At 42.6% G+C, this 27,720-nt stretch overlaps 1 protein-coding gene across 2 annotated transcripts in view; it reads right to left on the reverse strand.

The window, feature by feature from the left end:
* The window catches only part of sema6a (sema domain, transmembrane domain (TM), and cytoplasmic domain, (semaphorin) 6A), a 103,880-nt gene that overhangs the window by 54,098 nt on the left and 22,062 nt on the right, over nt 1–27,720 (reverse strand). For both annotated transcript variants that reach the window (XM_028413689.1, XM_028413688.1), the window contains exons 2-3: nt 9,643–9,790; nt 8,393–8,510 (exon numbers count right to left, since the gene is read on the reverse strand). In XM_028413689.1, the coding sequence (XP_028269490.1) occupies nt 8,393–8,510; nt 9,643–9,742 (218 nt within the window). In that variant the 5' untranslated portion in view covers nt 9,743–9,790. The remainder of the gene's footprint in view (nt 1–8,392; nt 8,511–9,642; nt 9,791–27,720) is intronic.

Genomic DNA, 27,720 nt, shown 5'->3' on the forward strand with positions numbered 1-27,720 from the left:
TGAAAACTATGGGGAACCATTCTTTACATTTCCCATGATCCTATTGTGGGGTCTGTGCACTGGAGGCTTTAACCGTTTGTGGGCTGCAGCTTCAGTCCTGTTTTGTTGGGCTATATCAGAGATAATCCCATCTTCAGGAGCTGGGAGTCAATGGTGTTTCATGAGTTCAGAATTATGGATGAACAGGAGTGCTTTTTGGTGCAAGCTGCATTTAACTTTGAATTTAGGCTTCTACATTTGTTGCTCTTACCTTTGTCACATGTGACCAAATTTACCTAAAGTCCAGCCAGAATTAAGGCCTTTGTGTTGTTGTCTTTGCTATAATTTCTTTTTCTGGAAATCAAACAGTCAACAGTGACAAAGTTGCAGAAAATATACGTGTCTGTAGGGGTTGCAGTGCTGCTGATGTAATTCAAAACAACGTTGATATTCCAAGGGAAATGAGACAGCAGCCTTTGACAGCAGATAAGTGCGGAACATTGGGTGTCAATGTGAATCACTTGGCGTGGATTTCATGTTTCCCGAAATTCAGTGACAAAAATGCGTGAGTAGGACGGAAGGTATGTAAATATCCTCCAAGGCACTGTAAAAGGATGGGTACACACTGAGAGAATGAGCTGAATGATCAATTGAAGACAGTAGACCAACTGAGTGCGGGCAAGAGTGTGAGACTGAGTGCAACAAGGTCTCCGTCGGACATGTAGCCATGCGTGGCCATGAGAACACAGCGTCTTTGTGTGGAGGAATGTCGTTTTCATAACAGCGCGTTTCTTCTGGGGGTGACCGCAGGCCAGCTTGATCCATCTGCCGGGTCTTTGTCAAACTATCTTGCACTCCAGAAACAGAAAAGCGGGGGAATGTGATTAGCATGCACCCCACACCTTTTGCCACCGCCCAAAACTAAATGCCTGCACATCCACCCTCCTCCTCTCCACCTCCCTCCCCCTTTCTCTCTCATCACCCACTTCACCCATATTCCTCTCTCTTCATAACTGGATCATGGGTGGTAGAGGAGGGCCCATTGTACATTGTTTTGGCCTTCACTGGTTCAAATCCTCTTCACAAAGTGGATGGGAGGGAACCGAGGAAGCCAGCAGGCACCTTTGGGCTGTGAAGGGAGTTGTTGAGGTTGTGAATGGGCCGAGGGCACAGAGAGGCCCTCGGTGATGTGATGGCATGAAATACAACAAGCCAGGGTTCACTCACCCCCAAGCTGTGGCAGGTTGTTCTTTTGGAAGGTTGAGGTTCTCATTATGGTTGTCTACATTGTCTAGAGATTTACTTGTGTGTGTGTGTGTCCATGAATGCATGTGTGTTGTGTGTGTGGCAGCTTCAGAGGGTGAGGAGCTTAGAAGGACTGAGCTGAATTAAAGTGTGACTGCTTCTGCAATTGTTGTTTAAAATATTTCCACAGCTTCATTTTTTTAATCTATAGGGTCCAGAAATTAATCATTTGTAAAATTACAATTTGCATTTTGTACTTCACTTGTGCTCATGAATTAATGATTTGTACATGCCAACTAATAGAATATGCCATCAAGCAAAAATATACCATGTTAATGATGATCATGATATCGACACATCTCTGTGCAAAGCATTAGTTTTTCATTACCTCACCTCATTTACATTAGATTACTATATGCAAATTAATTTTTATTAAGAATTGAATTGATGGTGTGTGCAGCATATATACTGTAGTTGGCTAGTAATGCATTAAATACATGTAGCCAGACACACTTCTGATTGCAAAAAGCCTTCATTCCAACATTATGTCTGTAAATTGTAAAATTAGTACCTTGAAAGTAAAAGTAGTAAAGCTCCCTTTCCCAGTGCAACTGGAGGAGCCATTTTTTATTAACCATCATCATGTCATGTCGTGAACTACTAGAGTTGCATGCAAGAATGAAGGCCAACGACGGTTGTAGAGGTTACTTTATGATAGTTTGACCGTTCTTTTGTGGCTGCAGAGATGCAGAAGTTGTTGAAAGAAGTGCAAAAACCTGTGTCTCCACCCAGGTGTCATGTGGTGTCTAAGCTGGAGCACTTGAGTCACTTGATCCAGTGCCAGATGCTTGATTGTCCAGTGAAGACAAAAGCCAGATGTTTGTGGGTCTAGGTGTGTCCTGTGTGAACAGAGCTTGACTAACCAGAGAAACCACATCAACCTGTAACTTCAGCAGCTCCTCTTATCATAATATTGCATAATTAAAGAGCACCAGTTATGAAAGCAGACCTCCATCTAATGGAAGCTTGTTTCAACCTAATTCAGGTGATCATGATTAGTGTGTGCTTTGCTTCAGAGTGTAGACATGGTTGCATGTCGTTGGTGCTGCGAGGAGAGGGAGAGGAGGCAACCATGTAATCCTAGTCATTAGTGGGTTTTAACAGGATTTGGTGGAGCTACAATAATGGCGACTCTAGTGGCCTCCACTGCGAGACCCAAAGAGACCCAACAGGGAAGAACAGTGGCCACAGAGGCAGCACTGTTCCAGAGGACTGAGAGCTATGAGAGCTGAGTAAAGGTAATCAGGATTTTTATTTTAATGTGTGTGTATGCTCATGGAAACCACAGATTTTAGTGCTTGCAGTCACAGATCACTCTCTTACACACACGCACACACACAGATTCTCTGACTCCCATGCTCCCCAGCCTCATAGAGGGGTGTAAACAGAGTGTGGCTGGCGTTACCATGGCAAAGGCTGACTGAAGCCCGAGAATGGCGACTATGCCCCGCATGTGGAGAGACCTAGGACACGCTCGCTATAGGCTGGGTATACAGTAACACTTTCACACATATCCACAGGCACAAGCTGTCTCATTCTCTGCATGTCTTCTCTCCTCCTGCCCTTAAAAGGAAATTCCTCTATAATGTAACCTGGGTCACCTCTCATAGTTTTAACCATCATTCCTTTTGATAAAATTGTGATAATTAAGTTCATTGCTAAGATATTGGAATTTGTGATTGTGTGTGTGCATACATTTATTTTCCCAATTAAGCTGCTCTCACCTACATATTTTGCATTTCTGCTGCCAGACAATGGATTGAGTGTAAAATCGTGACTGTAACATAGCTGGTTATTACTACATCCTGATTTGTCACCTAACAAAATCATCATAAAGACAACAGCTGTGCTGACATAGTCAACCTTCATCGTCTGGTGGTACACTCAGAGCCGAGGCGAGTGCAAGACGGGGCCACCCACCTCTGATTAGAGGGTGTTAACATTCTTTTTTTAAATTTATCTCTTGGCGTAAAGAAGGTTCCAGCAGCAGATGGTGTGCTGAGGCATTTTAAACCCCTTATTCAGTTGTTTAATATATGCAAATTTGGTAAATGCTAATATTAACACTAGTTTTGATTTGTTTAATTACATCCATTTTTTTCATTGTGGGTTATTTTAACTGATAAAACGTTTAACGGCCACAGTGGTGGAGCGTGTGCAGAGCTGAGGCAGACACTGACCTGTCACTCACAGCGGCCACACCCAGAATCTTGCATAACTAATTCATGGATGAGGTAAATATTCAGCCCTGTACTGTTGTCATGTATTGGACAAAATTTCCTATAGAGAATACAGCTTTTTTTTCTACCAGGCTGCAAACACGCTTATTTCCTTCCATTTTTGTATTTTGCAAAAAATGTTAGAATTTGATTAACCATTTATCCTGGTAAATAATACAGTTAATGGTCACAGTCTCACATTCACATGTCTGAGAATTAAGGGTAGAGTCTGACTCCCTCTGTCTTCAATCAGGTCAGTTAATTGAACACACTCTCACACATGCTTATGCTGTGGATACAGATTTGCATGCAGCTCACATTCTCATGCAAACATTAATATTTTTCTTTTGCAGAGATCAAAATGATAAATGTCCCGTTGCAGTATGATGAATCTCCTCTGAATGCTGCACATAGTGTACCCTGACCATGAAATACGACCATCTGGGAAGGGAATCCTCACGCGTCCGTCGTTCTCTGAACAGTTTATTGCTTTTAATAAACGTGACTCTGCTGCTAAACGCCGAAAGCACACATAAACCACTGAGGAAGTTTTTATGTTCATTACCCATAATTCAATATACATCATGTATCAGTTTATCATAGCTCTCTGCCGTCTGTGCCTTCACAAGCACCTCTTGCTATGACTCATAAGCAATTATTAGAAGGTCTTGTATTCCTCCTGTTAAAAGCAGATATTTAAGAGGAGAGCAGGAGAAATCAACAGTCTTTCACTTAAAACTGAACAAACAAGAGGATTCCCATAGCCCGCATATGATCACACAGCAGTCTAATATCTTCTAAAGCTGCAGTGTCTCTCTGGATAATACACTTTATGAAAACTAAGCCATGAAATAAGATTCACAATGTTAATACTAATCTAGGAATGAACAGAGTTCACATTCAACATATATATATGCACAAGAAGGCAAATGATATTTAAAACTTAATCCACACAGTCATTTTTTTCCACACACAGTAACTGAGACAGGACTGAAAAAGGAGCATCTGATTTCACTGAATCAATACATTTCATTCACAGCTCAAAACTGAGGATAAATTATCAATCGCTGCATCTGTTGCTCAGTTCCTCTGTTGCCAAAAACTTGACTCTTTGGATTAAGCCACTTTTGTCTATTTACATTTTCACCAGTTGCTATGTTTGTATGCATCTTACAGCTTAAAAATGTTTTTTTTTCTTTTAGTTTTTTGGCAATGCCAAAGAAAGAGCCAGAAGGGATTTAATACACTGAGCAGTCATTCAAAAAACAGCCTGAAACAGTGTTGGGCTTTGGACTGCATTCACAGTGGCCATCTGCAAGCTGCTGTGCACCAAGTACTGAGGCGCAGTAGTCTAGAGGTATGATGGCAAAGCTGTGTGATGCTGGCCCCAGAATAAACAAGCCATTTGACTGGACAACCATCATAAAGGCAACTATTGATGTTTTTTTTTTTCTGCAGAACTGTGCGTTGTGTTGTAGCTTGCTGGCTTGGCCGTTTGCTCTCTTTCACATTGATTTCTGAAGTGGTAATTGTCTCTGCTGTTTGCCTTAAACTGTTTGTCATTTAACTTTTACATGCCTTTATCGATATCCCGTTAGAGTCAATGAATGTTTGTGCACTGGCCGTCATTTGTGTGTCCGTGTTATCGACTCCGGCATTCCTCTCAGTGTCAGGATCAATGGCGGTCATCCGGCTCGGTCTAATCTGAGGCAGCCATTCCAGCCATCCAGGGGTCACATAACTCGGCCATGTGTCAGCATTCCCGTCTGCTTTAAGCAAGTATGTGTCCGACGCACCAGGTGACCTCGTACAAACTAGCCCCTTCATGCACATACGATCACGGGCGGCAGTCCCCACACCCACAACATATGTTCCCCATCCCAAATTTATATCATATACACACATATGGCCGCATGCTACCCCCAAAAAATCATTTTTAAATCCACTGGACAACTGCTCAGCATACTAAAGTTGGCAACACACACACACCCCTCCAATAAACCCTCTGTGTCTCATTTCCCTTCACTACCCCTCAGGCCCCTGCCACCCCATGTGGAGCAGGTGGGCGACAGGCAGACCAGAGTCTCTGGCACCCCACCACACACACACACACAGACTCTCTCTTTTCGCTCTGTTTCCTTTCTCACTTTCCACACACCTCCTCTTAATGACCACAGATACGTTAAAAGCTCTGCCACTTAAAGCAGCCGCCTCCCTCGGCCACTTAATTTGACATGCTTGGGAGGAAAACAAAGAAAGACCCCTATTGTGGCTTTCAACAGTATCCAATCAAGCCTGCCACTCAATTAGCCATGGACGTCAAAGAGCAAGCATATAAGGATCCATTTATTTGGACCGTTTTTTTTTCAGTGCTGCACATTTTGTAGGTAAACCTGACTGTTTTTCAGATTACTCATTTTTGCCAGAAAGTGAAGTAACACGAACATTTCTAAAATACCGATGACAAGAGAAGATGACAAAATCAATATCGATTTTCTCTACAGCTCCAGATGATGGTGTAATTGAGCAATATTATCTCAGAAACAAAATGAGTCACACAAAAATACACTCAACAAAAATATAAACGCAACACTTTTGTTTTTGCTCCCATGTTTCATGAGATGGACTTGAAGATCTAAACTTCATTCCAGATACACAATATTACCATTCCTCTCAAACATTGTTCACAAATCTGTCTAAATGTGTGATAGTGAGCACTTCTGCTTTGCTGAGATAATCCATCCCACCTCACAGGTGTGCCACATCAAGATGCTGATCTGACATCATGATTAGTGCACAGGTGTACCTCAAACTGCCCACAATAAAAGGCCACCCTGAAATGTGCATTTTGTTTCTGCTTTATTGGCGGTCTGGGGACTCAGAACCAGTCAGTATCTGGTGTGACCACCATTTGCCTCATGCAGTGCAACACATCTTCTTCGCATAGAGTTTATCAGATTGTCTATTGTGGCCTGTGGAATGTTGGTCCACTCCTCTTCAATGGCTGTGTGAAGTTGCTGGATATTAGTGGGAACTGGTGCACGCTGTCGTATACGCCGGTCAAGCACATCCCAAACATGTTCAATGGGTGACATGTCCGGTGAGTATGCTGGCCATGCAAGAACTGGGACATTTTCAGCTTCCAAGAATTGTGTACAGATCCTTGCAACATGGGGCTGTGCATTATCTTGCTGAAACATGAGGTGATGTTCATGGATGTATGGCACAACAATGGGCCTCAGGATCTCATCACGGTATCTCTGTGCATTCAAAATGCCATCAATAAAATGCACCTGTGTTCTTCGTCCATAACAGATGCCTGCCCATACCATGACCCCACCACCACCATGGGCCACTCGATCCACAACATTGACATCAGCAAAGCGCTCACCCACACGACACCACACACGCTGTCTGCCATCTGCCCTGAACAATGTAAACCGAGATTCATCCGTGAAGAGAACACCTCTCCAACGTGCTAGACGCCATCAAATGTGAGCATTTGCCCACTCAAGTCTGTTACGGCGACGATCTGGAGTCAGGTTAAGACCCCGATGAGGACGACGAGCATGCAGTTGAGCTTCCCTGAGACGGTTTCTGACAGTTTGTGCAGAAATTGTTTGGTTATGCAAACCAATTGTTTCAGCAGCTGTCTGAGTGGCTGGTCTCAGACGATCTCGGAGGTGAACCTGCTGGATGTGGAGGTCCTGGGCTGGTGTGGTTACTCGTGGTCTGCGGTTGTGAGGCCGCTTGGATGTACTGCCATATTCTCTGAAACGCCTTTGGAGACGGCTTATGGTGGAGAAATGAACATTCAATGCACGAGCAACAGATCTGGTTGACATTCCTGCTGTCAGCATGCCAATTGCACGCTCCCTCAATGCTTGTGGCATCTGTGGCATTTTGCTGTGAGACAAAACTGCACATTTCAGGGTGGCCTTTTATTGTGGGCAGTTTGAGGTACACCTGTGCACTAATCATGATGTCAGATCAGCATCTTGATGTGGCACACCTGTGAGGTGGGATGGATTATCTCAGCAAAGCAGAAGTGCTCACTATCACACATTTAGACAGATTTGTGAACAATGTTTGAGAGGAATGGTAATATTGTGTATCTGGAATGAAGTTTAGATCTTCAAGTCCATCTCATGAAACATGGGAGCAAAAACAAAAGTGTTGCGTTTATATTTTTGTTGAGTGTATATACACAGGTGGATCAACAGAAAGCAATAAAGGCAGGTGGCAGACTAGAAAAAAACAACCTGAGAAAAGAAACAGAGTTTTTAAAACTCAATTGGGAGGTGTCCTGTATTACTGTTTATTGACAGCATATAGTGTGTATTAAGACCATCCGGGTGGTCAGATGTGAAGTGTTTTCTTTAAGATTTTCATCTGTGTGTGTGTGCTTGTGTGGTTGTTTAAAAAAAACAGGCCACAAGTCTTCAGGGACGTCTTACAAGGTAAAGGAAGTTTTAGCAGACGGTGACCTCAAAATAGAAAAAAAAAAAATGGAGGGGGGTCCACAGTGATTTAGAGCAGCAGCGTTTTGCTTGAATTAGTCCCTCCTGAATCAAGAAACTTTAAGAGAAAACAGCACAGCGAGGCTCCACAGTTCCGTTTGTTTGGTCACAACTGCTTCACAGCCCTCGGCCAGTTAAAACATGGATCACATGTCCACAAAGCAGCTGTAATATGAAAGAGGATGATGAAGGATTTAATAATCCTGGTGACGCCACACTTGTTCATGGTAATTAGCCTAATCTATTATATGCTGCACATTTGTTCTGTGAAGAAAAGTTTAAAAATTCAGTTGTCTGTCTATTGAAAGGGGTTCAATAGAGAATTGAGACGCATAAAATAAAGTGGATAAAACAGCTGTCCTCACTCACCTGGCAGCGATGTATAACGTCCTGTTCATGATCATAATGAGCTGGATGTCCAGTTTGTGCCGCTGTGTGTTGTTCCTTCCAGGTTTGTGGCCTACAAATGCTGGATACTGCTTTGTGTCTGTAGGGAGAGAACAAAAATTAATCCCTGCGTGAATTAATCTTCTCATATCAAGATTGATAAGCTTGTGGCCTAAAGTAGATGGAGATGAGCTCTCGTTACATGCACATGCAGTTCGGCTCTATTTATGTTTGAAGTCAATGACTTTAGTGGTATTTATGGAACTGAAAATTTAAAGACCACAAAGAAAATGGCAGAGATTGCCTTGCATGAAGTCTACTTAAAGGATTATTTACCTAAGCAGGTCCAGGAGGACACAAAGGGAAGGTGTTCTCTCTTACAGCATAAGAAGTGGGCTGCTGAACTGTGCAATACTTTCTTTATGCCACAAACTTATCAATCAGTCCGTGTAAATATTGCACTGACTTTAGAAACGTGTGAATGTCACGGCTTTTATGAAAGGGTCTCGTGGGTCTTAGGTAAAATGTCAACCCGTGTGTCTCAGCTGGATAAGGAAATGCTACCACAATTGTTGGTTGAGCTGCTCCTGCAGCCGTAAATTGTATAGGCTAAAAATATGCTGCACTGTACCATGCAGACATTCTATTGTTAGTGGCTTTGGATGAAAGCGTTTGGTTTGAATAAACAGTCTGATAGAGGACAGCGTGGCTATGGGAGGCTGGCTGGCTGGCTTGTGTTTCAACTCCTCCTGGCCAGGAGATACAGCGTTACACCCCAGGAAGGGACGAACACAGGCAGAAACAGAGGAAAAACAATGACCATATCTTTATAGCCTGCCACGGCGTTTATACTATCACACACAGCATTAGGAGCCCAACAGAAAAATAGCGGATTATCCTTTGATGTAGGGTGGGCTCCATTTCAAATGCTGCCTTAAGTCCTTCATTTTAGTGTGTGGAGAGGGCCTATCCTTGGGCGCCAAATTACACTCCATGCCTTTAGAATGTGTAGGAGGTGGAGTGTGGAGGGGGTTTAAGAGGAAGCAAGGGTTGCGAGGGATGTGGAGGAGCAAAGGGATAGAACAAGTGAGACAGATATAGAGAGGGGGATTTGTGAGGTAGAAGACAAAGAGGGAAAGGGAAACTAGTGCAGGCAGAGAGAGCGAGAGAGGACTTGTAATGAGAGAAGGGACAGTGCACAAGAAGAGTAGGAAAAGTGGGCATATACTTACAGTTGCCGTGTGAGATGCTAATAGGCTCGGTGTCTTCGGGGAAGCCTGCCCCGGCTATCTGCAGTAGCGTGAAGTAGAGTAACAAGGCCTCCGACCTCATGGTCGCACCAACGCTGCTGCTGGTCCTCTGCTACAGATTTGCCTCAGCCTGTGCATAGAGAAACAGAAGTGGTGGACCAGGAGGAGGAGGAGGAGGAGGAGGACAGGGAGGAAGATGGAGAGATGAAGGGGAGAAGAGAAACGAAGTTTGTCAAACAATGTTTTTTACCTGAGTGCTTCAACAAATACTTTCCCCTCATCAGTTTTCTGCATCTTTGGTTTAAAACAAAGAAATTTAGAAGCTTTAAAGGAATTTCCTGAACATATTTAAGTCCACCTGAATTAGCTGTTTGTGCATTTTGCATGGCCCATTGCAGCCTGTCAGAGATGTATTTATAAATGCATTTTCGATGACTCAAATAAGCCGCATTGCAAGCGAAACAGAATTAATTGGATTAGGGTGGTAATATGCGTCATAGATCGATGTCAGGCAGAGAAGATCTCTCTCCCTCTCCCTCCCTCTCTCTCTCTCTCTCTCTCCCTCCCTCTCTCTCTCTCTCTCTCTCTCTGTGACAGGGTCTTAGTGAAGAGGGACAGCTCTTTGCCTGCTACAGAATATCAGGAGTACCATGAGATGTGGCAGGAAGGGCAGTGAACCCGCCTCCTACAGTTTAATGACAACATCCTCTAATAAACATTTTACCACAGTAATGACAGTGCAAGCCACCTTGAGGCTTTTATCCCTCACCACATTTCTCATTGCATTTAGTCTAAATACCAAATGTTGACTCACCTCCCTCACTCAGTAAGCATGACGAATGCACCCAATACCAGTATGATCATTCTCCTTTAAATCCTGGAAGTTGAATGAGTTGAACTCAGCCAGCTAATTTTCGAATGTAACTTATATATGTGCCCAGTGAAGATGACTTTACAGCAGATGCCCTACGTTGTGTTGATGTAACGTCTTCGTGGCACAAACCATGGCAGCCAACCCTTTTTCTTACTTGCTAGGTTGTGGCAACCAATTACACCCATAAATCATCCATGACAATTATTGCGTCTGTAATCTAATCAAGAATAAAGCATTTAATTTGCATAAAGCACTGTTTCTTTTTCTCAGTTGAGGCTGCAGGGGTGAGATGTTGCCGGGTAGATAAAGTCAGGGATGCTTCAGGGATGAAGAATTGAATAAAATAGTCGATTTCATTTGCTCCAGTCTGATAAAAGTTGTTTATCCCACGCTGTATTTTCAATCGCTATTGTATGTCCAAGGGGAGAACGAACAGGAGGAAGGAATATGGGAGAAAAGAGAGGAGGGGAAGGAGGAGGTAGAGGGGGTTACTTTCTCTTTTCATTGTCATGTCTCTCTCTCTCTCTCTCTCTCTCCCCCTCTTGTCCCCCCTCCTTCCCTCTCTCCATGCTCCTGTGAATCTCATTCAGGAGAGGAATGAAAACACTATTCACTGGTAGAATCATTTTACCACTGAGGAGAATACCAATACTAAAGCCTGGATACGACCTTGATCTCACAAGCTGCTCTGTTCCCTTCCCTCCTTTCTTACTCCTTGGTCTCCCTCCTCTTATCCTTAGACTATTTTTTTGTGCCACACTATATTTTATGAAGGGAAAAACACAAAAATAACTTCTCCCTCACCTTCCTGTTCATCACACAGCCAAGACTGACTGAGCTGCACATTAAAACATTGTCTAAACTGAAAATAAAAAGTTGGATTTCATCTGAACGGTACAGTAAACCTCTGTAGATGGATATGAATGTGTGTCTCCCCTGAACTTTGACCCGGAACTCTTCCAGTAATTGACTGATTGATGAGCAGGAAGTGGCGTACGACAGAGTGGTTAGCCCTGAGGGAGCCAACACCGTGAATGATGGATGGAGGGCTGCGCTGACCAAGAAAACAAGATGTGATCCAGCTCTGTGCAGTCTGATAAAAGGGGATAATTCTGTAACTGTATTTTTAGATTTGGACCTGATTATGTCAAAATCAAAGTATAATGGGTGCTTGGTCCATATGAATGCAGAATGCTGTGTTTGTTTGTTGAAATTGATCTCAGGAGATTAATCACCCTGCAGAAATGTCTCCTTTTAATCAGTGGTCATTGTATTTGAGTCACATCCTCCCGCTACGTCAGTAGAGTGTAACAGAATGCTAAAAACTGTTAGCCAAAGAATCTCGCACTGCCTACTCTAATACACAAAATAAATTGAGCACAAAATGACTTAAGTGAAACCTCTAAGCCTTCCAGTGGCCCTTTCATTACCAGCAGCCACACATGAGTAACAGGAGGGAGAGAGACACAGTCTGTCTTTACTGAATTACACTCTCTTTCTGTGGAGGAGCAAATAGCTTCCTTGTGTGTCAGTGCATGTGTGTATAAAAACCCTGAAATGCTACTTTTGTACATCACTGCAGACACATGCAGAACACGAGGTTTGAAGGCTGAAACATGTGCTCAAACTTCAACAATATACTACCTGCTACCAGAAACCACACTCAGGCTGGTGGAAGTGTGTGGATTTCCTCTCTTGTAAAAGACGTCTTTTGAAAAACAACCAAAAAGGAGACATAAAGAGTAGCAGTGGATCCCTGTGCCTCCTACTCCTCCTCATCCTCCTCAGGGTTTTACTAGATAATAACAATTTGAGAACATTAGCTGCTATTTCCCTATACCTGCACACTCGCCGTGATAAAGTAGCTGTTTGCGTGCTTGTGTTTTTTGTGTGTGTGTTCACATGCGTGTGTGTGAAGCAGAAGAGGGGAGAGAGGGTAGAGTTAATCAAGCTCGATGCTGGCAGGAGGCCACCAGCAGGTAATAAAAACACAAGGACCCCCCAGAATCCCTGAACGTACTGCACCATCTTATGAATAACTAACCACACATGTGCTTGCGTGCATCATTCAGTCAGTCACCTTGTAACGCTCACAGATAGAAGCACAAAGCTTTAAAAAAAACACACACACACATAAATTCAAACTGTATTAGCAATAAGCAAATTCATGTAACTCACAGCCGCCCCATGGGAGCAGTGTACCCAAGCATGCATTGGATTTAATAATAAACACATCAGCAGGCCTAATGATGCCATTGCTGCTGTTGCATCAACATGTTAGCTATGGGTGCTGAAAGTTAAACAACAACACACATTCATTACGAGGACAAGGTCAACTGCAGTGGGCTTCAGGTGAGGAGGAGGAAGGAAATGCTACCCAACATTAAACTATATGTTTGTTTGCACAAAGACATTCATGAAGCTTCAGGGAAAGATTTTCACACACACACACACACATGACAGGCTGATAACGAGACATTTTATCCCAGTGCCAGACTGCGGAGGAGGAGGAGGCCATTAGACTTCATCAGAGTAGACCTGTTGATGCAGTTTGCCATCAGAAGAACAGAGGTGAACTTTTAAGAAGGTTGAAGAGTAGCTTCTGTAGAAGCCCTCCCTTTGCCGTATGATTAAGTCCATGTAAGTTCTCACAGTCAGGGATCAGAGAAACTTATTGCAAGACTTTTTCAGAACCTAACCGAGTAGTGTTGATGTCCATTTATACCACCCTAGCACTGTTGATACACAAGGCCTCCCCTCAACTTGGAGGACTTCTCCGTGCCTTCTTTCCTACTTGCTTCATGACCAATTGTCTCTATATGTCTACTGTCAGTGGCTTTACATCGCACCACTGAATACAACAGTCCTCCTTTATATGTTAAGATAATGCTGTGTTATGTCATGTTGTGCCTCACATGATTAAATCGTGCAATAGCGGATATTATATCTTCAAATATGTCATTGTTATTAACAGAAGCTTGTTTTTCCACAATTGGGCTTTTGATCGTAGTCAAGGCTGGAGAAAATGTTCCATATGAGGGTTTTAAAGTAGCAGCTTCTTGTAAATGCTGTCTGACAGCTTTGAATAGAGCGCAGTCTGCTTGTGTTTATATTTGGCAGCCTGGGTAATGTCCACAGATTGGTGCTGAAGGTTTTACAGATGACAGGAATGCCACAGAGAGGGGGCAGCTTACTGGCAATGTGCTGCTATGTGTCTGTAATTATGGCCAGTCACCATGTTAGGAGGAGGCGTAGTCATTTGTATCTTTAACTGGATTTTTGTTATAGCTGACACACGCAGTGTTAGGATTTGTTGCGTCATGGATTCTAACTTGTAATCAAAGTTTGGGTTTTTCCAACTTAGACCACAGGCAGAAGAACTTCCAAAGAAGTTCACATAATTACCGTGAGAAGCCATTTTTGTAATCCTTCAATGTGTTCAGGTGGAAGCAAAAAGTGTGAGACACCCCAACAAGTACATTCAAAAATAGGCACATGCCTCTACAGTGCTACAGATAAATCCACCCTTTACACATCAAAAAGCAGTAAATGGATGCCTGAGTGAGAACTGGAGTTTATGTTGCATTTCATGGTTGCTGGAACTGAATAAAAGCTGCTGTGATTTAACAGATGAATGAACGACGGCGGGGTAATTCCAACAACTTCTGAAGCGTCTGCTGCGCGACAATCTCACAGCACTACAGAGCACAAACCGACCTTACACGGAGGTGTGATCACCCGTCACAACACCAGACCACACTAAAAAACCAGACACTTTTACGACGCAGCCACATAAATAGCATGCTGCTAAACCTAAAGGAGCTTGCAGCCATCGTCCACTGTGACACCTGCTCGCAGGCATCCTGGAGGAAATGGTGTTTGAGGTGAGGTGTGAAAGTAGAAAGAGAATTAGACCAAGCAGGGAAGTTTGGAAAGACAGCCCGGTGAGAATAATGCATTGATCCACCATATGGGGATAAAAAATGGAACACATCCAACCACCTAGGGCTCCCAAATAGGGAGGATGCTCTGGCAGGTGTTTACACTTGTCAGTCTTGGCCTGATAAATCAGAGAGAAAAGACAGGAGGAGCTGTCTGCCTGAACCCAGGAGGCCATGATAAGAGGAAGGAATAGAGAGGGAGGAACCTGCCTGTCTTTTTGAGAGCAGGAGCCAAACTAGGATCCAGTATAAACACACACACACATACACACATCCTCCAACATATAGCCTTTGAGCCATCAAAAAGCATACTGGTGTTTTCCTTTTTTCCTCCCCTTGTTTTTCATGCTTTCAAATGAATATGTCTATGGAGGTAATCCATCATGGTTTGATTATTAAAAGACAATGAAGTGGACATGAATGAGGCACCCTGTCGCTGTAGGCCCTTTTATTGAAACAGAAGACCAAACGCAAGAACGTCTCCCTTTTAAAGAGGTGACGGATTGATTCTGGAAACGGGCCAAAGACGACTCAAAAAGATGAGGGGGAAAAGAGAAGGAGAAGGAGGACAGAAGAGGGAATAGAGGCAAAGCGCCAACTTGGAACAACAGTAACCTAACAAAGACATTCAGAGTCTGGTGATAAGCTGCTATCTTTATAATGCTGACGCTGTGATCTAAAAGCCATTAGGCCTGGACATGCCTCTGTGGTTCTTAATCATTAAAAACAATTATCTGTTCCAAAGCAATGGGTATCCTTTTTTGGGGGGGGATGTATTAAGGACACTCTTTGAAGCAAATTAGCATAGATATAGCAATGAGGATGATTATAAAAAAAAGTTAAACAAAAAAGTAATGAGTAATAAGGAAAGGAAAGGAAAGGAAAGCAAAGGAAGGGAAAAGATAGAGCAGACAGAGAGGAAGAGGAGGGGAGGTTAATGGGTGTTTAATGCTGTCTGACAATGATCCAAAGTAAACTGACATCACACCAAGCTCGCCACCAGCAGAAATCAGCCGCGGAGAAAGATGAGAGGAGATAACTACCACTCACTACATTGTTTTCTAAAGTAGGTCAAGAACTTGTTGGGCTGCCGAGGCTGAGATGAGCTCCCAAAATTACACTTGAACAACATCTAACAGCTGAAGATTTAGCTTTCAGCCAAAAATAATGATATAAGATAACATAGAAAACAAATCGGGGGCGACTCCTCAGTCAGTTACCACTGAAACATCTCAACAGCTTTTAGATATATTAAGACAATTTTGTTTTAAGAATCATTTTTGTTTAGTCTTTAAACTATACATACAACTGTATATTTTCCAGAGTGCAGTACTAAAAGCTGCCAGCATAGCTGCAGGCTCTTGTTTTCTCTTTGTCTGCCGGGCCCACACAGCCCAGCTTTTTGTCCTCAATGTTCCCTCACTACCTCTCACAGACTTAATGAACATTTGTTATGTTATCACCATCGTTTTTTTTTCTTTTCCTTCTCTCTCCTCATCCTCCTAATGCTCTTCACATCTCTTCATCTCTGTGAGAGTGGCAGCAAAGCATAAAACGGTGAGCATGGTGGTGCAGGCTGCTCTTTTGCTTTGTCTGGAAAAAGCATTTATGAATCAAAACAAGCCCTGCTTGGTGACACACATTCAACTATACAAACACAAAGCCTAACTCTCTCTCTCTCTCACACACACACACACACACACACACACAAACTGGTGCTTAAGAGATTGACCCCAAAAAAAGAATGAGGTTACATATTTAAATATCAGAACCTTTTCCAGGCCTGCCAATCATTGCTTGTGAGGATACTAGCAGGGCAGCTTCATCAGTCTGGAAGCAGCTGATACAGAGCTGTGTGGGCAAAGCAGAGAAAATTGCAGCTGATAAGGACGTGCTTGGTAGCACATGGCCTTCTCTGTGTCTCTTTTGATTCAATTATCTCTTGTGCCTTAGTGATGGTTGGACTTCACCCTGTTTACTCTTTATAAACCCTGTAACATCAGGACATACTTTTGTTATTATACGTCTATACCAGTTTGTGCTGAGTTTGACCCTTGTCAGAAGAGCCAGGTGCAAAGTGACTCAATTTTTTTTTCTCCTGAGAAAAAAAATGTCAAAATGTCACAGAGCTAAATGCCACATTAACTCCGCAGAGACAGATGCTGGAACGACTGAAGCAGTGCCCTGTGGAGCAGCGATTGGAGTGTTGAAACTGTCATGCAACATAACGGCACATTTTACTTAGAAACTCGCTACACGGAGGGCCGACTGCAGGGCGCCTTCAGGCGATGCTGCGCCATTTCATTCAGTGCTTAGTCATGACACAGACCTCAGCCTGTACGAATGGAGAGTGATGCTTTGAAATGAGCTGCACAGGGTTCGATACATACATTCAGCTGTGTGTTTAAACACATACTGAAGGAGCTAAAGAGAATCTCTCATTCGCTGTAAACAGCAGCGGAGCCATCAGCAACAAGAAGCAGAAGAGAAAAATCTATTTCTGTGGACCTACAAATCCAAAATGCATGAGTCCTTAAATGATTTTTTTATGTAATTTCTAGAAGAAAAATAAAAGGTTCAGTAGCAGAAGGAGAGTGCAAGGCTTGACAGACTTGCAGCAGTTCATGCATAAGTTCTTTGAGTCCTGGCAGAAATTAGTCTGGGTCTTTAGCGAAGTGCAGGAAAAGTAGCAGAGGGACACAAGTTTTCCCCCACAAATAAAAAAAAAAGGATGCGCAATCAATAAAACAATAGCTCTAATGTTGGCCCGAGAGCGGGATAGTTACAAACCCTTTTCCTCGACAGGCCCCGGCTGTAAATGAGAAAAGTCTCAAAGTCAATATTCAACGGCGGCTCGCTAAGTGGTTTTTACTATGGATATAAAAGGCTCAAGGAGATTTGGGGGAAAGAAATCGGAATTTATATCCTTGCTAGACCTTGACTAAATAGACACAAAGCTGTAATCAATATGGTATGTATGTAAAGTATCATAAAAATCAAACGCATCAGTGTCTGCAAGCAACTGATAAAGACACAGAACCAGTCATTAACCTTGTCTTGTGGTACGACAACACCGCCTCCAAGAATTCACTTTGCAATGACATGACCCTATCTACACATATACACTGCATTTGTTTGCATGTGCTTTAACACTCAGCCCGTGCAGCTGTTTTTGTGGAGTTCTGCTGCTTCCCTTCTATTAAACAAAACCAGAGAAGCAGACGCAGGATGTAAGCAGGGTGGCCTTCAGGGACTGTCTGAGAGGTGTGATGGTTTTCTGTTGCTGTATCCATCTGCTGCAGTTTTCACATCTCACAGCCTCCTGCTTCCTCATAATAGGTGTGCTTCAGAGTTTTATAAGGTGTGATACAGTCTCTATCAGCACCTCATTGTGTACCTAACACAATCATCAGTATGTTCGCTGTTTGCAGCAACTTTTCCCACAATCAATCCGAGCATTTTTTTTTTATACCTGCACCTTTTTGCAGAGCAGCGGTGCAAAGAGAGGGAGAGAGCTTATATCATCAGTTACATGTGACCAAGGAAAGAAATAAAAGCCATTCTACCGTGTAAGTAATGGTGCTGGATAACACATCATGTGCATCTGTTTTGGCCATAAAGTTCTGTGATTTAATTTGCTGTTTTACTGCCACAGAAAATCATTTCTGCTCTCTTGATGACATTTTTTTTTCCTTGAGCTCCCAGCTCTTTTGATGCAGGTTCCATTATGCTAAGTGACTGTGAGTCTGTGTCCTCGCTGATAACTGGCTAACTGGCCTTCCGTTCCACAACAACGGGGTCCTATCAGATCTGACTAAGCATGATGCTAATCTCTATTAAGGTTAAACATGGGTTGGGTAAGGAAGAGCACACACACACACACACACACACCTTCTTATTCTTTCATTATCTGTCCATTTCTTATGCAAAGTGTAGACCTTTTCTTTCAAATATGTTCAATCTTTCCTGCAGCTACACACCAAAATGCATCTCAATAAAATAAGATCCACAGGCTCTCTCCATCTGTGCCATGACAGGAAACATATATTTATAATGGAGTAAACTAAACACAATTATGTTGTGTTAGCCAGTGATATTGTAATACTGATAACAGAGTATCTTGTTTGCTGCTAGTGCATCATATCCAATAGCATTATGAATCATCTGTGATAAACCAGGACATTCAATCCTGCTGCTGCACCAAGGCCGCAATCACCAACTGACAACGCATTGTAGCACAGTAGCTGTTGTATTGCCAATGTTCAGCATGAATCCGCCTGAATGTTGTTATCTCCACAGACCACATTGTAGAGAGAGATGCTGCTCGCATCCAGCTCTGAACTAATGAACGAGATGACAATGCTCAGGCAGGCGGATCATTGAGACGTCCCGCCTCAGCATCCAAAAAAAAAAATCAAATAAATAAAACACAAAATGTATCGAGAGGAAGTGTGCTACACGATGCAGTACATAGAAGCACTGTCAGTCTGCAGTAGAGTGTTGGTTTCACATAATGAACTGACAGTGCAGTGGCTATTTCCTGTTTGTGTTTTTGTTTTTTTTACACTTTAAGCAAATGAAAACTAGCGTAGAAGAAGAAACAGATTTTGATGAGATCCACAGGGAAAGTGAGTCCTTCATGTCTCTGTCACTGAACCTGATTAAAGCCAAGCCGATCAGCACAATTAGTGTGTCACTACAGCCATGTTGCTGTATGTCCAGTTATCTGTAAGACATGTTTCATGACAACAGGGATACATGCACATCTACAGGCCAGGCCCCAGTCAGTGACGGCCTGTGAACACTGTGCAAAAACACACTTGAGCTTCTCTATAAGTCCTTATTGTAACCTGTGTAGTGATGATGTCATGCAGCAAACAGTAACACAAACTACTTAGTGTCATCTAATTGTCCAAACAAAGCTACGAGCCTGCAAACACAATCCCTTTAGGTTTGTGCGTACATGGAGCTGGATTACGAATTAACCTCAGTTAACTCAAGATGTGTTATTGGCAGCGTTTGGGGTCTCCAATGGGATCACGTGATAACAATTACCACTATAATACAAGTTATAATAAATAGAGTTTGGTGCTTTTTTAATGGCAAACAAGTTATAAAACATTGAGCATTTGTCTGACGGGCAGGCAGGCACTGAAGCAAAAGTTAATAAACAGCGAAAGCCAGCGTCATGTAATGAGCTGTATGAATACTGGTGCCACAAGAGAGGTGCATTCTTTTTAATGAGACCACAAAATCAATACAGACAAGGCGCTCCGCTGCTCCACGAGTTCATTTATGCAGCGGCATAAAAGAAAAGCTCTGGGATAGGCAGTGAATCACTTTAAAAATGTTGTGCGATCAGCTCATGAGAAAAAAAAAACATTAAATTCTCCTGCTGTTGTTTCTATACTGTAGCATTCAAAGCACTTAGCAGGTCGGAAAACGCACATATGCTAATTGGAAATATAACAGCTTGTGACAACTAAAAATACATGCTGTTTTCTTATGGGAGGTCATTTACGACAGAGATGAAGAGGTCCAACACTTCGGAGGTTAATGAGACATACAGAAAAGAATACAACCCTGTGTTTTCTCTACAGCTGTTTGAACCCAAACCCTTTCTCATATGCTGGGTAATTATGCAGTAATTACAGTGTACGGTTACAATGAACACTGGCTGTGCCTCACAGACGGAGTCAAAGCATGTACTGGCGAGTGTATGAAAATGGATGAAATTACATCTGATTGACCTCCGTGTTATCATTTGTGTTGAAATCCACTTCAACCGCCATTCCAACCCTTTAAATTTATTTCAACTGTCTTACTGGATGCTGGACAATAAATTCCAAGTGTCACATGAGAGTTTACAAGCCTCTCCTTCTGAAGGAACACACACACACACACACACACGTCTCTGTCCCTGCCTTCCATCACAGATTTCAGGCAAAGTGCAGATGACGGTTCTCCGATAAGTCATTTTCCATGCTATGTCACAGCATCTTTGTGATCACTAACTTCTTATATAAGCTCTGTCAAGCAATTTTTCTAATGGAAATGTTGCATTAATTCAGTAGCCAGGGCCATATATCACGTCTGTTAAATTTCCCATGTGGGAGCTGAACTGAGCCGGACCAGACCACGCTGGGAGCTCATCTGTATGACTTGTGCTGGTTGAGATTTAGGCAGCTCCTTCTTTCTGTGCGCAATCAGTTCAACTTTTTTTTTTTACCTCACATGAACTGCCATCATGATGAAATCATGTTCTTTACTCTTCATGTCTGCCAATTTGGAAAAAAAACATAGTATGTGTGGCCCACAGTAAACAATAAATGCATCATAATCGATTCAACAAAGAAACTATATTAAGCAGTGTAATTTGCTGAATACAAATGAGCAGTGAGCAGAAAGAAAAACCTGTTTGCACTGCATAATTGCTGAAAACTTGCAATCTGGAAGGTGGGGGACACAATTACTCTTTCTTTCTATGCTCTCTTGTTTTCTCCTTTTCACACCATAACTCGCTAAGTGTTGTTCCTCTCAAGTGATAAAAGCTCTAACAGCCTACCATTTCACGCCTACAAACCCTGATTACATTTTTTTTTACATTTATTTTGTATTTTCATAAAATAGTTCATAGTAGTTCTTGGGAAAACCCTCCTGCCTGCCAAAGAGCTTAAACAATTCTCCTGCCCTTTGATGTATGACCTCCTAACCTCTTCTGTTACCTCCCTCAGAAACATCTAAAGATCTGCGTTTACTACTTCCTGTCATCGTAAGGGCAGAGGAGGGGAGAATAAAAGCGAGGGTTGCCAGACTGAAAGTGGCGAGAGCCTCGGCCTTGAACTATTGTTCTCAGTCTGAGTGATAATGAAGGACAGAGTGTGAAGAAGAAGACTGCAGCGATGGCTTGTTGTTGAGTGTTTGTGCAAAGCGCCCTTGCTGGTGTTGTGTTACAGTCAGTCGGTCAGGTGGTGGGCGTGCGCCTACCTGCAGCAGCTCCAGGGCTTTACACAGTGGAAACACAGAGGGAGAACCTGAGCCAGTGCAGCCCACTCACTGTGATGTTAAACTAATGCCAAGATTACTGCTTCCTTTTAATCAGAGAGCATGAAAAAAATCTACCTGTCTGCTTTTGTCTTCTGACTGACTGCCAGAAGATAGTGCAGACACACAGGTTCCCTCAAACTTCTGCTTAAGCTGTGCACGAGACTGAAAAAACAGCTTCTCAGTTCATGGAACGATTTTACACAGCTTAAGGAGAAGTTTGGGGACAGCTGCTGATGGAAAATGTGCTCAAAAAAAGTCTCACTTTTTGGTGAAGAAGACGCATCTATCATTGCAGTTTATTCAGTGGATAAGAGTTATCATGTCTGCCCGCTGTTCAGAGGGAGTTTGATGAATGGTGTGAAAGGAGCCCCCCTCCCTTTGTCTCAAACATTTCAGTATTTGAATGAGACAAAAGCACGCTTTATCAAATCTGAGTGATTGAGAGCCAGAAGACATTGATTCATGCCTGCAGCAGCGCCTCTGTACACCTTTATTTTGCAGCAGATGACTGATTATTTGGCTTTATTATTCAAACCTAGCTCTCTGTGGTTGTTACACAGCAGCACTTTGAGCTAAATGTTCAGCAGCGCATTACTGTAGCAGTTATGCATTTATTTTACATTGATAAATCTGGCAGACAGGCTAATCTTTGCTCTTTTTGGGGGGGAACAATATGTTCCTCAAATTCTATCCATATTTGTTCAAGCAGTGTTGAAATATTTTGCTGCTGAAAGGCATTGGAAACAGACAGAACAAAGGAAAACATGCTGTTTGTTTCTGTGACAACACATCCTGGGAATGATCTGATGAAGCCACTCAAGGGGCCATGCTATGATTTCAGTTGCCTTGGTTTTAAACTTCTGCATATAGCATGATGTGGCTTATCAAAAGTCTTCACAGACACCCCGGGGATAAGAAAGTATGGACTTGTATGCAGTCCCAGCAGCCCACACAGTCTCCGCGATGAGATCTTGTCTTAGCTCCAGAAACAAACACCATCCAGACACCGAGTTCTACATGAAGGTCAGGACAGAAGTTCTGCATGTCACCCCTCACTATACACATAAATATATGTGGACTAACAGCCAGGAAATATATTTTTCCTCAGAGATTTACTGCATGACTGTAAATATTATGTGTAAATTTGAGTGTGTGTGTGTGTGTGTGTGTGTGTGTGTGTGTGTACTCTATAACCAACCATTTCATTTCCCCATAGGAGGACTTAGTCTGGCTGTGACTGCATCCTCTGGCACACTCGCATTAACATTTCATCCTGATTGTCTCTGTCAAAGTAATTCATCATCATTGACTAAAAGACTGTGACTGGAGCCTCCCCCGACTCCCACTTTCTGTTTCTAGTTTCTCTCCCTCTCCCTCTCTCTCTCTCTCTCTCTCTCTCGCTCTCTCTCTCTCTCTCTCTCCCTCTCTATCTTCTACCTCCCGCTTCCTCTCTCAATGTTTCTCTATCTTCCTCATGTCCATCTGGCTCTTGAGATAAACACAAGTCTGGCTCTCCTCACGCAGACAAAATATCTATAAAAATGAGCGTAATCACAGTGAACTATGCTGCTTTGGCAGTTTTAGTCCAAGTGACCCTCCGGTAGAACATAATCCATCTGTCCACCTCTTTTTTTTCATACCTCAGTTTTTCTTTTTCTTTTTTTCTTTTTTTAATTCTCCATCGCAAGGTTTCAGATTGACAAGCAGATTATTTCCAGGGGAAAATATGATTAATGAGTTTGCCTGAAAAACTTAAATCAACCTAAGTTAATTGGAGGCACAAAAATCAAGGAGCGAAGAGGAGCACGAGGGAGGAAGAGACGGAGTAGAGTGCTCAGGGTTCAAATATCCACTCAACTGAGAGACAACAGTAAGCAGGCCTCAGCTGCTGTCACACTGGCCTTATAGAGAATAAGGGAGGATCGGCAATGTCCTCTTTTTTTTTCCGTTCTTCTTGCTTCCCTCATTCTGTCTTCCTATGATTAGTCCCCGGGGTAACCTGCCCCTCCCTTCCAGCCAGCCATCCATCCATCCATCTCTACATCCAATCCTTTTTTCATCCACATATGATCCTATCCAACCATTACCACCAAATCCAAGGACAGGAACATCACACACACACACACTTATATGTGCACACAATCATGGAAAAAGCCTGCAAGAAGGCACGTTACAGTCTGCTAGCTGCAACCATAAAACCTGTGCTGTGCTGCCGGAGTTAGGACCCCTAAAGACATAAGAGGATCAAGTTGCTCATCCGGTACCTTAAACCATTAATTTGTTTGTGCATTTAATTCGCCTGACATGCAATTTTTTTCAAGAGAAAACAATGCAAAGGAGCTATCTTGTCTGACAATGTGGAGGCTTAATAACCCTGATCAAGCTAGCTTAATGGAAATACTCCTACAGAATTTAGAAGACTACTTATGTCAAAGGGGCTTTTAACAATCTTAGCAATCATAAAGATGCATGTATGTGTATTTTCAAGGACTTTAAAATCTGCTTATTTTCTCAAGAGTGACTTGCTACTTTACCTGCAAACTGTGTCTTTGTGTAATTGACTTAAAAGATGAAGTTCAGCCATACGGAGCGTCAGCAGCATCTAGTCTCATTGTTAAAGGAGGATCTGCGGATTACTACCGTCAACTTTAAGGTCTCTAACTAAATCAGTAAAAGAAGGATACCGTAACAATGGGATAATTAGCAATATGCCTGATAGGGTCTTTTGGATTTAACTCTGAAGCACAAAACACTCTTGAACTGACTCCCAGCTTGCATTTCTGTACACAAGTTATTTATTTAAAAACTAATTATATTACTGTTTCACTAACCGGCAACATTTATGAAACTGTGTAAAATATTTAGGATTATATTTCTCCCTTTATCATTTTTTTAAAGTTACTTGACATTTATGTTAAAACAATACGATTTCATGTTCATACAGTTGTAGAGTTTAGAATTAATGTCGGCAAAACCCCGCATTTCATATCTTCCTGTTTTAGCCTTGTTCATACAAGAGATAAGAACTTCAGCTGGAAATAATTAGCATGTGTAAATCACATTCATATACTGTGTGCGTCTAATCATTTACTGTCTTTGTTTCAGCCTTAGCTCAGGGTGTTAATTGGTAGTTCAGTTTGCGATAGAACCAATTCGGTGCAGCAATCCAGAAGACTTCATTTTTTCATTTCCATTTTCCTCCTGCAAAGATAAACCATCTGTGAAATGATACTGTAGAGGTTCATTCTCCGGTGGCATATTAATGTGAGGAATTAAAATCGCACACTGACAGGTTAGAGGAGAATTGGCAATTTGGTATTTCACTTTAGGTCGATGTGGGGGTTTTGTTGTGTTTTTGCATTATGTGAAGCTGGTTTTAACACCTGTGTGGCCAATGGCTGTTTTGAATTTAGTATTTGCTGAAAGGAGTTTCTCTCTGGGGGGGGGTGTACTGTAAAAAGACACACTCTGTATCTTTATGCCATGTTGAATCCAAGTAATTTCTGCAGAATCAATCCAGGCTACACAGGTATGCTTTCATCTGACATGTTTGCAGAAGCACACACAGACATCTGCTCCGGCCTTTGACACCGTTTCTATCTGTCAAAAGCTGAAAATTGAAGTGCTGTCAAAAACTGCTGCTGCGAAGCAAAATGGCCCTTCTGGACTGTTGGACTACAAGTACACTTGTTGTGGCCAGTGAGAGCAGTTGGTTGGTTGGTTGGTTGGTTGGACAGGACAGCAGCAGCAGCAGCAGTTAATCCCCTCGTGCCATGGCAGCAGAGCATGGCACGAGGGCGTACACACGCAGCTGACAAACAGAGGTCAAAGGTGACAGGTTTAAAAGTGTAGCAGGAAGTGGCAGAGACAGTCACATTAATTCAGTAGCAAACATTTTACACAAATGCCATTAACATGCTTATCTACTAACCCTAACCACCTCCCTGTGGCTTGTGTGCACTACAGAAATGTAATACTCCCTAGTGAAAAAAAAAACATCACCAGGAAACATAATCCAGGCAGCAATTACCTTCCAGCACAGAACATAATTGGAAAAACAAATTAGTAGTACACAAACGTAATTTCTCGGAGACCTGGTAGGATGAGGGCCACTTAAGAACAGGACTCATAGGTTTGAAAGGTCCCTGCAGTGTATTTACATGTGACTCTGTAAGTGTACATGAAAATACATTAAGTGCTTCATGCTAATCCAGATGGACAAGATAATCTACAGGCCATTCAGATATAATCTCAGTACAGTTCATTTCATTATCCTGAATAACATTACAGTCTCTGCAATGACAATTAAGCACAGTGCAATATAGAGTACAGTGTTCAGACAAGTCCGAGTAAAGTTCCCTCGAAACAGCAGAGCCTGAAAACAGCCTGATGGAGCCTAAAGTGCAGAGAAACAGCATCATCACTTTTATTTTCAACACTGAACACTATTTTTAAGGTTCCTGGTGGCTCACAAATATGAGACACAACCAGATAACAATGGAGCTGTGATTTCACCAGGTTTTTTTTTTAACCAAGAGTAACAAAGAGACAACAAACGAGAGCCTGAAAAGTAAAAAGACAGCATTGATGTCACAGAAGAATGTGTAATAGTTACATCACTCAAAGCACTAAATCACGAAGAAAGGCTGAGATAATGTGAGCTGTGCAGTGACCGTGGTAATCTTGTATTAACCATCTGTTAACACAGATTGGAACTGTACAGCTTTTATTATGAAATACTGCTGGACAAGCATTCTTATGTCAGTCTGTGTTGAACGTAAACATCTTGCTAATAGCGAACTTATCTTTTCTTGTATGCATCATCAGATTAAAACCTTGATCACCCCCGATTTCTATCACTCTAGATAAGCACCTTCCTTTCATAAACAAGGCTTTCCCAGTATATACTGTGCAACTGTGGTATTTGCATCTAGAGCTGGTGCTATAGAGCTGAAGAGATGCAACAACAACACAAGCTAATCCGAGCAATGTGCCTCAGAGGGGTTTAGCTCATGGGAGGGACTTAGAAGAGAGGGGGAGAGACGGAGAAGGAGAGAAGGAGAGAGAGACTTAAAGCAGTCATTGTCCCTCCAGGAGCAGATTAACTATTTTAAAAGCAAAGGTGACGTCCTCGCTGTGAGGGCCAGCCAACTCTTGTGTGAGCTCACGTTTCTCCGTCTAATTGTTTATCTCTCTCTGCCTATTTCTCTTTGCCGGGCGCATTCACCTTTTACTCTGGTTTCTGTCTTTATCTTTCTCCCTCCCTGTGTGCTCAGTCTTTCTTTTCCCTTTTGATCAAGAATAAGCTCACTCGGAGCAACAATCAGAATTGCCTGTGTAGGGAGCGGAGCCAAGGCCATAATGAAAACACTGGGTGCACAGGGAAGACTGCAGATTAAAAGTTATTATGCTGCTGCAGTGGCACCAATGAGTGAATGGGAGATGTGGGGCCGTAGGGGCTCCATCCACAAATGGGTGAAAGAGGGGAGCATACACATGGGTATACAGTGGATGACACTACTTGAGGAGGGGGGGGGGGGGAAGTAGGACGCAAATATGAGGAGGAGGTGAGGAGTGGAGGCGCCACAAGGGAGAGAGGAGATAAGCATGAGACTGGAGGAGGAGAGAGGGATTTTGAAAGTAGAGAGAGGGCACTGCACACAGGATACACTCATGTTTACTTAAAGGAAAACAAAGACTGCTGTGGAAAAGCATGGCACAGAAATGCAAATACATCCCCGCTCTTTGCCACCAGAGTGTTTTATTAAGTCTATGAAACAGCATGAAAGATGGAAGGAGGGAAGGGAGAAGAAGCAATCATTATTTCTGTCGCCTTTTGTGTTGTGCGTGTATTGTAATGATTCGTCATACTTTTCTCCCCCCCTTCCCTCTCCCCCCCCTCCCACCCTCACACAGCAAACTAGTCCTCTTGTGACATCTGCATAATGCATGAATTCTCTGTATAGACTGTCGGGGGGAAAGTTGGGCACAGCAGCAACAATAGAAAGCGAGCAGACTTTATGTATATGTGTATAATATGTAGTTCTAATGAATTATTACATAAACCCCTTCAGTGCTTTCTTTGAATCTGCAGGAGTTCTGCTCCTCAGCAATATAAAGACATCCTACCGTAAGTGTTCACTGAGAAGAAACATCTTGTTGATACACTCCAGCACTCCTGAACATGGCCACACACAC

The sequence above is a fragment of the Parambassis ranga genome, chromosome 9, assembly GCF_900634625.1.
Source record: "Parambassis ranga chromosome 9, fParRan2.1, whole genome shotgun sequence".
Lineage (NCBI taxonomy): Eukaryota > Metazoa > Chordata > Actinopteri > Ambassidae > Parambassis > Parambassis ranga.